Source organism: Eschrichtius robustus, chromosome 8 (genome assembly GCF_028021215.1).
Source record: "Eschrichtius robustus isolate mEscRob2 chromosome 8, mEscRob2.pri, whole genome shotgun sequence".
NCBI lineage: Eukaryota > Metazoa > Chordata > Mammalia > Artiodactyla > Eschrichtiidae > Eschrichtius > Eschrichtius robustus.
This window is the reverse complement of record NC_090831.1, coordinates 83,805,279-83,820,749: the sequence shown is the minus strand read 5'-3', so window position 1 is coordinate 83,820,749 and position 15,471 is coordinate 83,805,279. Positions and strand designations below refer to the sequence as shown.

The window sequence follows — 15,471 nt, the reverse complement described above, 5'->3', positions numbered from 1 at the left end:
TGCTGATGGAGGGCTTTCTTCTTCTTTCTTTCTTTCTAAATGAGGACACAGTTTCTTTAATAGTAAAGAATCGTCAGCTTTAGGTTATACACATTGCCCACAGTAACACTGCCTGTGTGTCTGAGTTGATGCACTTGTGGACGTGTCTGCCTCCAGAGTCTACCCTTTACTATGATAATACCTCACCAGCAGGAAATGACATCGGGCAGGACAACGAGAATGGTCATAGATTCCGGACCCAAGTATCAACAAGCACAGAGCAGTCAGGCCAAAGACAGGCACCTCCCACTCAGCTGGCTCCAGTGGTAACTCACAGGAGTGAGGGGGAAAGGTATTACTCAGCTGTTTATGGACAGACCTACTAAAAACTTAAATCATTCTGTTCAACCAGCTTTCAGAAAAGGAAACGAACCCTCAAGGAGAGGAGAAAAAGGAACGAGTGACTCAGGTGACAGCTCTCCCCTCTCCAGGTGAGAGCCTCTTATGGTTCCCGTGTAATGACTCTTAGCACTCCTCACAGACCCAGACGGCAGACAGCTGTGCATACGTTTATGCCCTAGCTGCTTGCACTGATGACTCAGTTCTTTTTTCTTTTAATAAATTTATTTATTTATTTATTTTTGGCTGCGTTGGGTCTTCGTTGCTGCACGCGGGCTTTCTCTAGTTGCGGCGAGCGGGGGCCACTCCTGGTTGTGGTGCATGGCCTTCTCATTGCTGTATCTTCTCTTATTGTGGAGCATGGGCTCTAGGCACACGGGATCTAGGCGCGCGGGCTCAGTAGTTGTGGCTTACGGGCTCTAGAGTGCAGGCTCAGTAGTTGTGGTGCACAGGCTTAGTAGCTCTGCATGTGGGATCTTCCCGGACCAGGGCTTGAACCCGTGTCCCCTGCATTGGCAGGCGGATTCTTAACCACTGTGCCACCAGGGAAGTCCCTGATGACTCAGTCCTGACACATGCCATAACCTGGGCAAAAGAATCTTAAATGGCTTCACAAATGATGCCTAAATGGTTTTGGTAAATCTATATATCGAGGCGAACAGGAATGCTGTGAACATCCTGATGCCAAGTAAAAATTGTATGCATTTTATGGGAAATAGCCCAAATGGGCAAATGTTGAACAGTGGACAAGAGATAAAAGTAGGAAGATGAGCAAGGGCGAGAGAGAGATGAGAAGAGGAAAATTTTAGCTTGATAGGGCATTAAGCAAAATTGGTGGTTGAGGACAGAAATGGGTTTGTGGAGACAGAGAATATCAGTGCTATAGTCTACCAGTGAGCCTGTGGACAGTCTTCTTGCCGCCTCCCTCATCTTCCTCTCTAGTGCGGGCAACAAAGAGAGGAAGATGAGGGAAGGCACAGCTTCTCGTGAAATGAGTCATGGCTGAGAAAACTAGACTTCCTAACGTGGCTGAGAATCTGCTTCTACAAACTCCAAAGTGTGAGACAAGAAGGAAAGGTCTTGAGTTGCAGGGCGAGGCTGTATACAAGTAAGAATTTCCCGATGGCAACAAACTGTCTAAGCTTTGTAAAAAGTGACTGAGTAAGGCTTAGGTGCAGTTAGGATAGTGACAAGGACGGGAAGTAAGGTTCCTCCAGGAGCCCCATCCCTTACAGACCTACGAACCTGTCCAGTTAGCCACAAAGCCAACTCCATGACTCTACGGTACCGAGTGATTAAGCTCAAGGTCAGCCATTTGGATTGCAAAAGCTCAAGCTTTCTCAACATTTGAGAAGGTAAGTTTCCACGGCTGTCAGAGAACACACGGATTTCCTCATTCTCTGAGGCTGAATACGCTGGAGCACTTCTCTTCTCAAAGGAAAGATTTCTTTGGACCCTTCAAGGCACCCTTCCTCTAGTCATCTTCATCCCCAGCCACAAAAGGTAGAAACTAGCAGAGCAGAGATGGCAGCATAGTGTGATATGATCATGTCCTCTGAACTTGGTTCAAAACTGGTTCTGCCCCCTACTAGCTGAGTGAACCTGTAAAGCTTCTGCTTCCTTTTTCTTTTATGTACAAGGACGATAATGATACTTAAATTATTGTAAGGGTAGAAAGAGAGAGCACAAGGGACCTCTCTTAGAACACAGCCTGGCACATGGTAGGCACCCAGCAAACGTGCCCTTCTCCCTGGAAACACTGTGCTCCAACCACTGAAGTCCTGGGGAATGGGGTAGGCCAGCCTATGGGGCCGAGGGGGGGAATTCACCCCCGACACTGGGCAAGGGAAGCAGGATGGGAGCTGTAGAGGATTCGTGAGCGCACATTCACAGTCACCTCAGCGGAGCAACATGAAAACAATGCCCGCTAAATCCATCTTCTCTGGGAATTTTGGTGTTGACAACTTTTGACCCCTGTTGTCATTAGAAACTTTGTTCAGAAGACCCTTCCCCACCCCGGAGTGAGTGGGGGGCAGGGGGGGGGCCGTTCAGGCTCTTTATGGCTTGAGCTGAAGCCTCCGTTATAGCAGAGGTTTTCCTAAGGTGCTTTCAAAATACTGATGCCCGGGCATCAGAGCTCAATAAATTGGTTTGAGGGAAGCACAGATGTGAGCATTTGTTAAAGCTCCAGTGATTCCAGTGTGCAGCCAGGGTTGAGAACTAACTCTTTCACCGCTGCAACAGGTTTAAAAAGATATGTCCTGAAACATGCAAGGAAGGCAGACCATCCCAGCTGGGAGAACAGAAGTCACCAGCACCAGAGGAGCTCCTGGCAGGAGGGCAGGGCCACAGGCTACTGCTCTCAGGCATTTCCTGGTGAAGCTCCCAAATTATATCCCAATTTCCGGAAGAGATATTAATCCCTTCCACATGGTCTTAACACAATTATTGGTTAGACGCAGCCCAATAACCAAGAATTATTGAAGAGACAACAAGAGGCGAATTTTGAGGCACAGCAAAATTATTCATCCATTCATTTGCCGAATCTTCAGCTAAATTTCTTTGTGCTGTAGGCTAAATGCCAAACAAACAAAACCTGCCTTACACATAGTCAGACTATCAGCAAAGATGCTGGTGCAAGGCTCTTTCACATGAGTGATGCTATCAAAATCTCTCCATCCTAGCTGCCCCCCGCCCCCGCCCCCGTAAGAGATACAGATTAATAGTTTTCCCTGGTGACAGGAGGTTAATTTAGGTGCAGCTGTATCCAGAGATAATTTGGATTTATTTCCAGGTGATCTGGTTCTCTTGTGAATAGACTCCACTGGCTAAGACAGTCACTACCATCACCCTAAGTTTATACTGGTTAAGGGACCAATAATAAATAAAGGTCTAGAATGAATGTATTTCAAGTGATTAATTGAACAAAATAATTTTGCAAATTGTTGTCACAAAGACCTTTGGACATCAGACATCTCTAGTACCATCTCGCCCAATTAGTAAGATCATTTCTATATTTGCACGACTTGGCAATGATTTCCTTTCCTGGAACACTCATCTATATTCAGTATTTTACTACTATGAGCTATTAAGCAGTATTAAGGTTCTGGACTCCTGCAGAACTCAGGCACAGACCACCCCTCTAGACTCAACTCCTGAATTCCAACTGAAGCTTTAAAGAAACTCCTGTGTTCCTATGTACATTCCATGGAAACCAGTTAGAATCTGACCCTTCCCCGTCCCTGTTTTTCGGGAGAGTGAAGAACAGGCGTGGCTTCCCTGAGAGGCAGTGCTACTTACCCAGCTCTTGAGCTATAGCCCAGTTTGATACATACAAATACATAAATAATAAGGGCCTTACAGTATATCAAGCCAGAAAGACCCTGGCTTTAAATACACATTGGGCTTGAACAGAGGAGAGGTGTGTGTGCACACAACTCTTGTGTGTAAAGAGCCTCTTTGTTTAGAAAACAGCTCTTTCACTGCTTGTGCTCAGAATCAAGCACACGTGACACAGAACCAGCGGGCTCTGCCACTGGCCCATCTTCCCCACTCAGGTAATCAGTCGCTTCAGAGACACTGGGTGCTCTCAGGAGAAATCATGCATTGCGCACAGAGGAAAGAACAGAGAAAGCAGGGCTGGTAGAATTAATATCCAGCATCTAACTCATGGCAAATGTATTTTCCAATGAAAAGCGAAGAGCGCTTGGGTTCCAATCCCTTTATGATCCAAAGTAGGTAAATCCCACTATGTGTTTAATATATCTTTTCCCATTAAGGAGCTCATAACAGTGTCTGAGGCGGTGGTGACTGTCTGACTATGGAGGTGCCCACTGTAAAAGGAAGTTAAATAAGTGGTAAGAAGTAAAGACAACTGCCCCCCACCCCTACTCCAGCCCCAATGTGACGATGCTGGAATATACCCCAAGTGAAGAGCTATATTATTAGGAATCTGAGGTGCAAAGAATCTCTAGAAAATAAAAACTCAAGTTTATTTAAAAGCTAGTTCCTTCTAATTTAATAATGAATACTTTGAAAAGCATTGGGTAGAAGAGAAATAAGTTTCAGTGAAAGGCTTTCTTCCCCAGAGATTTGTTCAAAACTTCAAGACTCATCCAAAGTCTATTTATTGACTACCTACTATGTGTAATACTGTGGTAGGCGTCATCAGAGATGAGATAAAGACGAGAGAATCCCCGGGGGATTCTTCAACTGCTCTTCACACCCAAGACAAAGGACAACATTCTGGAAAGGGCCCCTCCCTTCCCCTCTACTGTCTGAGAGGAAGATGGGAAGGCAGACAGTCTTAGGTCTGTAAATAAAGAGCTGCTCAAATTGGCACATCCTTGAATTTTTTCCTAACAAATAAACATCTGTGTTCTGAGTGTCCTGTACAAAAACATCATAGAAGTAAAGTCCCTCAGAAGCTGAGCCAAAAACTACTAGGCTGGAATCAAGACGCTCTGATGGCTGAGAAGTGCCAAGTCAGACAAGGCAGATGGGGTTCCTCTAGCATCAGGAGTTCAGTGATTTCCAGGGCTACCTGGGAAGCCAAGTACAAGCACATCTTAAAATTCACATAGAGGGTTTCTGTCAAGGCACCCCCTCCCGGAGGCTCTGTCAGCAGGACACGGGGGTCAGCAGCCCTGACCCCACCCCAGCAAGCCTCCTCCGCACCTCAGCCCCTCCCAGTAGCCGCCCACCTACTCAGAGACTGCTGCCTCTTTGGCACAGCGCATCACCACCTTCTCGGAGAAAGAGAAAGGATAGAAAAGGCAAATCCACAGACAGAAGACAGATGAGTGGTTGCTTGCAGCTGGGGCTGGGATGCGCATGAGCGCTCTTTTTGGAGCGAGGGAGATGTTCTAAAATTGGAAGGCAGTTGCACAGCTCTGTAAATATACTAAACGCCATCAAATTGTACGCTTCAAACAGGCGAATTTTACGGCTCTATGAATAAAGTTAATTTTAAAATGTATTAACTGTGTTTAACATTAAGCCATGAGTGTCTACCCAAAGGTAGGAGAAATAGCTTTGCTGAAAACGCGGAAAGATGAGCAAGTGGATTACAGGTTTGTTCAGAATTCCTTCAGCTTTAATTGTGAGAGTAAGATCAGGCAGCCACCGAGGATAAAATGCAGTCCCCGGGAGGAGATGCAATGCTGTTTTTTTTTGTTAAGTGGACATGATGAGAGTTATTCTTTTATTAGCGCAAATGGTCAAAAGTTGCCAAAACTGTCCTCATTCTTCGATTGTCTCTTTTTTCCCAGTTTCTTGACCTTCAAAGAGAGGATATCTGGCCTCCACATCAGCCCACGTGATGCTGCCATTGGCCAGATCGCGAACTACACTGGGCAGTTCAGAGACCTGGGGTAAAAGGAAAGAGAAGTCCCAGAATCAACCAACTCGATTAGATTGTCAAAAAGAGGATTTACCCTGAACTCAGGAAACTATATAGAGAGCCAAGTCAGTGTCTACACAATGACAGGATCCCTCTACAAACTGGTCCCGGCAGCATGTTTCTTGTGACTCCCACTGAATCCTCTTTACCTAGTTACACCCACCTCCTTCCCAGGCCTGGGTTCATGCTCTTCTTCCCGCCCAGAATGCCTGCCTGCTCCCTGGATAACTCAATTTTCCCGCAGAGCCTTTCCTGATTATTCCAAATCTCTGTGCCACTTGAAGTTACTTCACGTGTGTAAAATTTAACTCTTAGAACTTGGGTCAATCAAGTAACATGAGTGAAGGGAGCTGGGAAACTGGAGAGCCCCCATTAAGGGGGCCAGCTCTTCCTCAGCTAGAACCAAACATTGGCTGCCACACAGCAGGGGTTCTCAAACTTGAGTAACCATCAGAATCAGCTGGAGGGCTTGTTAAACCAGTTCTGCCCGACCTCTCTCTCTCTCCAAGCTGAAACCCCATCCCAGTTTCTGATTTAGTAGGTCTGGGGTGGAGATTTCTCTTTCCTAACAAGTTCCCAGGTGATGCAGATGCTGCTGGTCCAGGGACCACACTTTGAGAACCCCTGCCCGATGGGAACATCGGTTCGGAGTCGCCAGATCTGGTTCTGTAAAAAGATGAGCCAGAAATCCGTGGCCTCTGTAGTAGACTAAAAATTCCCTTAGAAAAAAGCAGTCTTTCACTTCTGTTTTCCCTATTACTAACTCTCTGTAACAAGCAGAGCACATGATAGGCACTCTAAATAAAAACCTGCTCAAAATAGTCAGGTGGCTGTCAATTAAAGTGGCCACTCTTTCCTTTCCCTCCTGTACCTTTCCCATCTCCACTGTTTCCTTCCCATCAAGTAAAATTACTGAAACGTTATTCACTGTTTTGAATTGATTAACATGAAAAAGTTTATACATACTCATGTGTACATTTATATAGAAATATAAAGATAAAACTGTCTAAGCCCCCCAAAGCCTACCAATAAAACTATGGCAACAACCACCGGGGATCATATTTCCCTTGTCCAAATAAAGAACTATAAAAGGGAACTGTCAGAGAATGAGCCCAGAGTGATCTAAATGGCTATAAAATATTAGAGAAGTGTTAATGAATATTTTTATAACTAAGCCGAGGAGATTCAGAATCTGTGCTCTGATAGTAACCTATAATTAAAATTAAAAAGAAAAAAAAAAAGGGGAGCATAAACACAACAAAATCCATCTCAAATCAGAAGGAACCAGTACACATTTCTAAGATTAAAAATGCCAAAGAGAAGGCAGCCACCTCTGCTCTTATCTGCCGCATGGAGTCTCGGTCCCGCAGGGTTGCCGTGTGAGGGGCCTTGTTCACTGTATCAAAGTCAATGGTGATGCCGAAAGCCACGCCGATCTCATCAGTCCTGGCGTAGCGTCTTCCGATGGACCCCGAGGAATCGTCTACTTTGTGAGAGATGCCGTGCCTGGTCAAGGCTTCCGCTATCCAAAATAAATTAAGTAAATTAAAAATTTAAAAATGAGAAAGCCCCAATGTCATCTAAATGTCGTACAAGCTCAGGACGCTTATAAAAGGGACTAACACAAAAGAGCAATAAGTTGCAGTTGCAAGAGAATGAAAAATTCCAAAAGTATAATCCTTTGCTGGCGCCCAACCCCTCACTCATACCTACATCTCATTCAGCTGCAGGGGGACGAGCATCAGACTAAGAGCCAAGGCCAGGAGGCTTGCATGACCCTGAGCAGCTCAGTGAACGCTTCCTGTTTTCCAACTCTGAAATATGTGGGCCACACCAGGTGGCCACTAGGATCCCTTTCAGTGTTGTGGGTCCAGTGGCTGTAGATCCACTGGGGATGTTACCCTCCACTAGGGTTCCCCTGATGAAGCAAGCAGCAGGGTCAATAGGAGAAGCAAGGATGTTTGAAATCTGACTCTTGGGTCCTACGCTGACTCATTCAAATGCAAGAGAAAACATCCCGAGCAAGCATACTCTCTTAGAAATAAGAGCAGATGCTAAAATCCCTTAGATTTATTCTTTATTCAATATGTATTTTTATTGAAGAAAAGAGACATTTCCGGGGCTTCCCTGGTGGCACAGTGGTTAAGAATCCGCCTGCCAATGCAGGGGACACGGGTTCGATCCCCAGTCCAGGAAGATCTCACATGCCGCGGAGCAACTAAGCCCGTGTGCCACAACTAATTAGCCTACGCTCTAGAGCCTCGAGCCACAACTACTGAGCCCGCGTGCCTAGAGCCTGTGCTCCACAACAAGAGAAGCCACCGCAGTGAGAAGCCTGCGCACCGCAATGAAGAGTAGCCCCCGCTCGCCACAACTAGAGAAAGCCCGCGCCCAGCAATGAAGACCCAACACAGCCATAAATAAATAAATAAATAAATAAATAAATAAATAAATAAATAAATAAATTTATATATTAAAAAAAAGAGAGACATTTCCTAAAATTCAGTCTACTTGACAGTATTCCCATGGCGATTACCCAACTGGATTTGCTTACATAATTCCTTGACAAATGGCATGAAGTCCTGGTTTTGGCTCAGTGGAAGGACGGAACATTTGAATGGAGCTACTACGGCAGGGAAACTGAAGAACTAGATGGTTTGAAAAGAAAGAAATCCAAATATGTTAGTGTATAAAGATCTAAACATTAATGCCCAATCTTCACTATCAAAATACTAGAAAACATGATATGAAAAAGCAGTGTGACAAAACAGAGAAAGCAGGATAACCAGAAGTAGAATCAGAAAGATCTCGTTCTCAGTTCTGAATTTGGACCAACTCAGTGAACTCTCCCTCTCTGGACCTTAGTTTCTCCATTTAAAAGGAGGTCTCTACCATCTGCTCTGCTTACTTGGCAGGTCTATTGTCAGAAAGTTAAATGATGTAAAGGCATTCTGAAAGCTACCATCTAAGATGGTAATTATTTGGTACCACTTAAAAGCCTTACTTCTTTCTGTGGAGATCCCTAAAGAACCTCCCCCCAAATCATCAGAGAAGTAGTGTCAAAAGACAAAATTCCATTCTGTCCTTTAAGAGATTCAGCATAGCTGAAGGCTCTCTGAGCCTTAGTGACTAAGTAAAACAGAAAAGCTTAATTAGCTCACAAATGTGTGTCCCAAAGAAATAGTAGAAAACAAACAAGAAAGATGCTCTGTATACCCATAGAAAAGTACAGCCCTCCTAAACTGCTCCTGAAACAGGTTTCAGAGTTATTCAGAAATAAAACAAAGATACTCTGTTGAAGGCAAACTAGTCTACCATTTGGGGTTGGAAATGAGAGCTGAAGATAGTTCTTAAATAATATCTGTAAAAAAGGTTCACTTGAAGGCAAGAATATGAGACTCAGAATGAATAGGTCCCATTAAAATAATGAATGACACAGGGTCCAGTTTATCCTCCCAAAAGCCTAATTAATCTTAAATGCCAAGCAATGGTGAATATTCCACTGTAAGTAAACCCTAGACTCTACCAATATGGCACCTGAATCATGGAACACTCAGAATTCCGCTCCTCTCCTCCATCTTGTGATAATTTCATTTAATGTGAGAGAGAAGTGGGGACCTGCCTTTATAGAAAATTAATTTTTTAATCTCACCAGCAATGCTTTTATACCAAATTTACAGGAAGATGGATCGAGGGACTATGTGCTAACAATTTAGAAACATTTTTGGCTTCTCACAGCCTAATCAAATTTCTCTCCATGATGAGAATCTCTATGTAATTCATAAAACACTGTAACTAATTTATTCTTGCCTAGCCTTTATGAAATTTTAATTAAAACTCTAGTTATATCAATATCATTAGACTCAAAGGAATAGCTAAAAGATTTTTTTAAAAAACTTTTCATTAGAAAAATAGCAGGAAAAGCTTGAAGCAAACTTGACCTCTAAAAAGAGCACATTCAGTTAAGTATGACATCATTCCTCAGGAAGAACCATGCCTTATGTTTGCATGTCTGGTGTCCAGCTCAGGTGCTTACTATCTGTTAATGAATGGAAAGCTGCTCCTTTAATGTCAGGAAATGAAGATATAACTTTACGGCAGAGAATAAAAGAGTAGCTTTATGAGCTACACATTACCCATGGTATGTCAGACTTTTAAAAATACTGGTGCCAAGAACTCATCAGTCCGTTTTCAAGATGAAACACCCTAGAAAGAACTACAGAGCTCATGTCCAACGTTGGGTACACACTCAGCTTTAGCTGGTCATGCAGGCAAGAATGCTTCTTTCAGTTAATTTGACCTATACAACCTCTCCTCCCTAGCATTCTTCTTCTGAGTGCCTTTCCTGGAAACCTGAAGCTATAAATTAAAGGAGTATAATTTCCACAGGCAGAGGCGAGGTGAGAAAGGTGAAATTAGCCAGAATGAAGAGATACGTGGAAGGCATGCAGCAGTGATTCAAAAGCATCCGAGCCAAAAGAAAACTTGAGGGAGTGGATGAAAACTTCTTAAAAACATTTATCTTTAGCTAGGCTTGAATGTTAGGAAAGGTTACACCTCACATACTACTGCCCAATTTATTATCTGTCAATCTCCCACACTGGAATCACCTGGGGTTCTTATTTTAAAAAAACCCAAAAAACCAGATCCCTGAGTCTCAGACCTAGTGAGAATCAGTATCTCTGGAATAGAACCTAGGAATTTACATCTTTACCCCCAACATACCCCAGACTATTTTATGCAGTTTGAGAAGGTTCCTTTCAATGCTTTACCGATGTATAAATACAGTTTTTTGGTTTGGCCAAATTCTATGAATTATCTCCTCCTTCCCAATTTTCTGAAAACACGAGTATATCCAGAAAGTACCATTCCTTCCATTGATGCAATACAGACAGTTCTCCCAAAGTAATATGTTCTGTCTCAGAACTCAAATGCAACTAAAACAATGGCATCTAGAATAAGCTACACATCCAAGCTCAAATGAGATAAAAAAGTGCTTTGCTTTGTAAACAGTTAAGCAAAGGTGTTAACATTACAGTAAATAACAACTGATTGTTTCAGAGTTGTCTTAACATCACTCAGTAAATGTTGTTCTCTGACACTGTAAGAGAACAAACAGTACACTGTACATGACAACTCACCGTTCTCTGTTCATCTCCCTCGCGTATTTGGAATGTATGTTCAAATACTGTATACATGATCCTACCCAGGCCAAATGAGGGTTCAATTACACTCGGAACAACTTCTTCCACTGCAAGAGAGAGAGAAATTCAGTAACACTCTCTCAAACCTCACATAATGCATTTCAGGTCCTCTCTAAACAATTTTTACTGGCCCTAAAAATATCTCTATTCTAGATAGATTGTGATTGATCTTGTACATCAGGACAAAGAGATCAGAACAATCCTAAAAACTATTTCCTGGTAGAAAACACAATGCCTTTAAAGAGAAAACTGGAGTGAAAAAATTTTTTACCAAATTTAATTTTGTTTATACAGCATAAAAATGAAACAAGATACCAGGGTATTCCTTCCCCAGTTGGTAAGCTATGAACAATAGCAGCCACACTCTATCATCTGCCTCGGCTATGCAGAAAGCATTAAAACTCTAGAGCATCTGTAACTTTGCTAGAATTAAAAAATCTACCACCACAGCTGGCAAAATTAACAAAAACAACTCCTACATACAACAAGTATCATGTGATTTGTGTTTTACTCTTTATCTTGCTATCTGGATGAGAACTCCTTAAGAGAGCCAAGTTACTGCCATCGTATTTCCAAGGATCTGGGGTCAGGAGCCCCTCAGAGAAGAGTTGGCTCAGGGACCAGCACTCAATCCAATACATTTACCAGGGGCGCCACAGCTCTTCCCATGGGTGAGGCTATGCCTGTGGTATACACAGGAACTGTCTTCATTATTACTTATTATTCAGAAAGGAAGCATGGCTAAGCACTATCCAGGTCTAAGGTAACTGACCCTAACCTTGGAGAATTTATGTTTCAAGAGAAATGAGATAACTGGAACCAAAAACTTACACATGAGAATAACATTTCAGAAATATGATCAAGGCATTTCCTGCCCATCCTTTCCTGGCATCCAAGCAATGGTGAAGTACAGCTCTGAGCCAGCTGCCAGGATCGTGCCTAAAAAGCCCCAGAGCATGAAGAAGGATCCCCTGCTTCCTCCTATCACTTTTCAGACTCCTTTTACAGCTCATTGCAGCCTGGTGACAATTATGCAGGCCAAACACAAATGGAAAAGGAGGCCTGCTTGCTCCATGGGCAGTAACATCTCAAATACCCACTACTCTTAGTTTCCAGAAGCTTCAATTCAGCCAGTTAACCACAAGCATCCTTCGTATATTCTCCAAAATAGTCATTTCCCAATTCATGGAATTTGTTCTACCAAAAATAATCATCTCCTTGGCTTTTAAAAAAGCATGAAAGATCACTAATCCAAACGCCTTTTAACAATTTGCCAAAATAGACAGAAGGGATGAGTTCTCTCTTTTGCTTAAGAAACAAAAGGACTTTTCCTTAAAGTGAGGAAAAAAAAAAAAAGATGTTTATAATCAAAGAGATATTCTTCATATGTACCTCAGGTCACAGGAAACATAAAGGTGGCATTATAAATTATTCTTCAGTAATGAGTACAATTATGTTTAAAAAAAAAAACAAAAAACCCGAGATAATACCTTGAACATATTCATCAAATTTAGGGTTATAGCATTAAGGATTTATTTTTCTTCTTCAAATTTTCCATAAAATGGTTATGCTATGAAACTTAAAAAAACAAAAAAAACAAAATGCCTTTAAGGAGTAATGATTTTTGTTTGTTTGTTCCTTAATTATTTTTACAAATTTACCATGTAGTGTTTTCTGGAACCTCTTCACATTGACCATGTCTTTTGTCAACTGAAATGTTTTCCCTTCAGTTTCAATAGTAAATTCCCTACAAAGAAACAAGGCACATTACATATCGGTGAAAACACATATCCCATGCCTTAATTTAAAGAAGTTTTACAGATTGCTAAACTGTTTTTCATTTTAAGTGTAATACAACTTGGTCAACAACCCAGATATAACAGCTGAAGTCAAATTTAAATTATTTCGTAAGGAATACCAAATTAATTATTCTAACAACGGCACCAAACAGTATTTTGGGAGGCACCCAAAAATGTGGTTAGTCTTATAAAATTCCACAAGTGACTTATGACCAGTTCCTTTGGTTTTGAGATCAAGGTAAAACCAAAGAAAAATTTTTTAAAATTCAGTTTTAGAATAATTACAATAAATTTGTCAAAAACAGTCCTGCTGGCAAAAAGACCACTGTTCTCATTACTGTCACAACAAATGTAAAAATGACCAACTTGTCATCTTACAGAAAGAAATTTTAAAACTCCCATACTATTTCCAAAATAAACTTCGACACTTACGTTGATGAAGATCAGCTTAAAAGAAGTTTAATGATTCTGCTTGACATGTCAATATAAAATACTATCCCCACAAAAATCACTGCCTGCGTGCCATATGCTCACATCCTGAGATATGCCCATTCCATTTCAGGTTATAAGAATTCACCTTTATAAAGCACTTCGTGTAATACCTGTATTTCAGCTTATGAGCTATTTCCTCACACTATGAAGATCAATTTGGATGTGTCTTAGCTCACAAGCAGCTCAGGGCAGCGAAGAGTGCCCTCACGTGGTTGTCCTTGAAGCTGTATGGCTGATACATGGTTCACTGCATTTTGCTAGTTTCTAGCAGTGATCATCTCATGCATCATAGGAATGGTTTTCACTGATTGCCTCCATTTTTACTATTCTGTCTGAAGTCTGTGCACGCATGCATTAAAGACTCCATATAAACAGTATCATATATATTGTCTCTATGAGCACAATCTAAGTGTAGAGTAGGTAATAATTATAAAAAAGCTGAAATTAGCAAGGAGATAGCCATTATTTGAGAATAATTTTTTAAAACCTGTCTTGTTTGTAGATAAAGATATCTGCTAGTAACCTATGTTTATTTTATTGGCATTTGATGTTATTTTAGCATAAACAGACATTAATTCTGGGAGACCAGAAATGTTTTAAAATTTCTTGTAAATTTTATCTTCAGCTTACAAGAGTTCATCTTATGATAGTTCTTTTGACAAATACACATACATATGCAACCACCATCACCCCAAAGGTTCCCCTAAGTCCCTTCTCCTTCAATCCCCTCCACTGTTTCTATCGCTATAAACTACATTTGTCTTTCCTAGAATTTGGCGTATAATCCTTTGTGTAAAAGGGGTTTGGCAAAATTTCTGTGTATGAAATATTCAGGGTTTGCAGGCCATATGCAGACTCTCATACTCTGTTTTTTTAAACAACGCTTTGAAAATGCAAGTCATTCTTAGCTAGATAGTGGTACAAAAAAACAATATGAAAGATGTTTCAAGTGCACTTAAAATGTATACTCTTTGGTTATCAGGTATTCTATAAATGGCGAGTAAGTTGATTAACAGTGTTTATATCTTCAAATTCCTATTGATTCTTTTTTGTCTACTTGCTCTACTGATCACTGAGACGGGGTGTAGAAATCGCCAGCTGTGATGGTAGATTTGTCTAACTTTCCTTTCAGTTCTGTTAAGTTTGCTTTATATATTTTGAAGTTGTTTTTAGTGGTATACAAGGTTAGAGGTGATGTGCCTTCTTGATGAATTGATCCCTTTATCATTATGAAATGCAACCTGGTAATTTTCCTTGTTCTGAAGTTAACTTTGCCTGATGTTAATAAGCCACTCCACCTTCTTGATTAATGTTTGTATGGGAAATATTTTAAAATTCTTTTCCTTTTAAGCCTATTTGTGTACAGGCATATCTTGTTTTATTGTGCTTCACAGATACCGCATTTTTTGCAAATTGAAGGTTTATGGCCACCCAGCATCGATAAATCTCTCAGTGCTATTTCTCCAACAGCATTTGCTCACTTCATGTCTCTGAGTCATATTTTGGTAATTCTCACAAAATTGCAAACTTTTTCATCATTATTACATTTGTTATGGTGATCTATGATCAGTGGTCTTTGATGTCACTGAAGAGTTCAACTTGCTGAGCGCTCAGATGGTCGTTAGCATTTTTCAGCAATGAAGTATATCTTAATTAAGGTATGTACATTGGTTTTTATTTTTTATTTTTTTGGCCATGCCGCACGGCATGTGGGATCTTAGTTCCCTGACTAGGGATCAAGCCCATGCTCCCTGCAGCGGAAGCATGAAGCCCTAACCACTGGACCACCATGGAATTCTCTGTTTTTTAAAATATAACGGCTATTGCACACTTGATAGAGTAGTGTAATGGTTATTGCACACTTGATAGAGTAAACATAAATTTTACATGCACTGGGAAACCAAAAAAAATTTGTGTGACTCACTTTATTGCAACATTCACTTTATTGCAGTGGTCTCGAACTGAACCCACAATATGTCCAAGGTATGCCCGTGTATTACAGTTACAGTGTCCTGGAAATAGCATTTAACTGGGTCTCGAATTTTTTAACCAGTTTGACAGTTAAAAGCTATTAATTTGAGTGTTTACATCATTATATTTAACATAACTATCAATACTGTTGAGTTGAAATCTACCATTTCCTGAGTTATTTTCTATTGGTCTCATCTGTTCGTGGTTCATTTTTCGTCTTCTCCTG

General features: G+C 41.3%; 1 protein-coding gene across 1 annotated transcript in view; it reads right to left on the bottom strand.

Moving 5' to 3' along the window:
* Window positions 1-5,451: 5,451 nt before the first annotated feature.
* The window catches only part of GARS1 (glycyl-tRNA synthetase 1), a 38,878-nt gene continuing 28,858 nt past the window's right edge, over window positions 5,452-15,471 (bottom strand). Inside the window, exons 13-17 of the mRNA XM_068549248.1 lie at window positions 12,645-12,730; window positions 10,921-11,030; window positions 8,334-8,427; window positions 7,111-7,301; window positions 5,452-5,745 (exon numbers count right to left, since the gene is read on the bottom strand). Coding sequence (XP_068405349.1) covers window positions 5,620-5,745; window positions 7,111-7,301; window positions 8,334-8,427; window positions 10,921-11,030; window positions 12,645-12,730 — 607 coding nt within the window. The 3' untranslated portion in view covers window positions 5,452-5,619. The remainder of the gene's footprint in view (window positions 5,746-7,110; window positions 7,302-8,333; window positions 8,428-10,920; window positions 11,031-12,644; window positions 12,731-15,471) is intronic.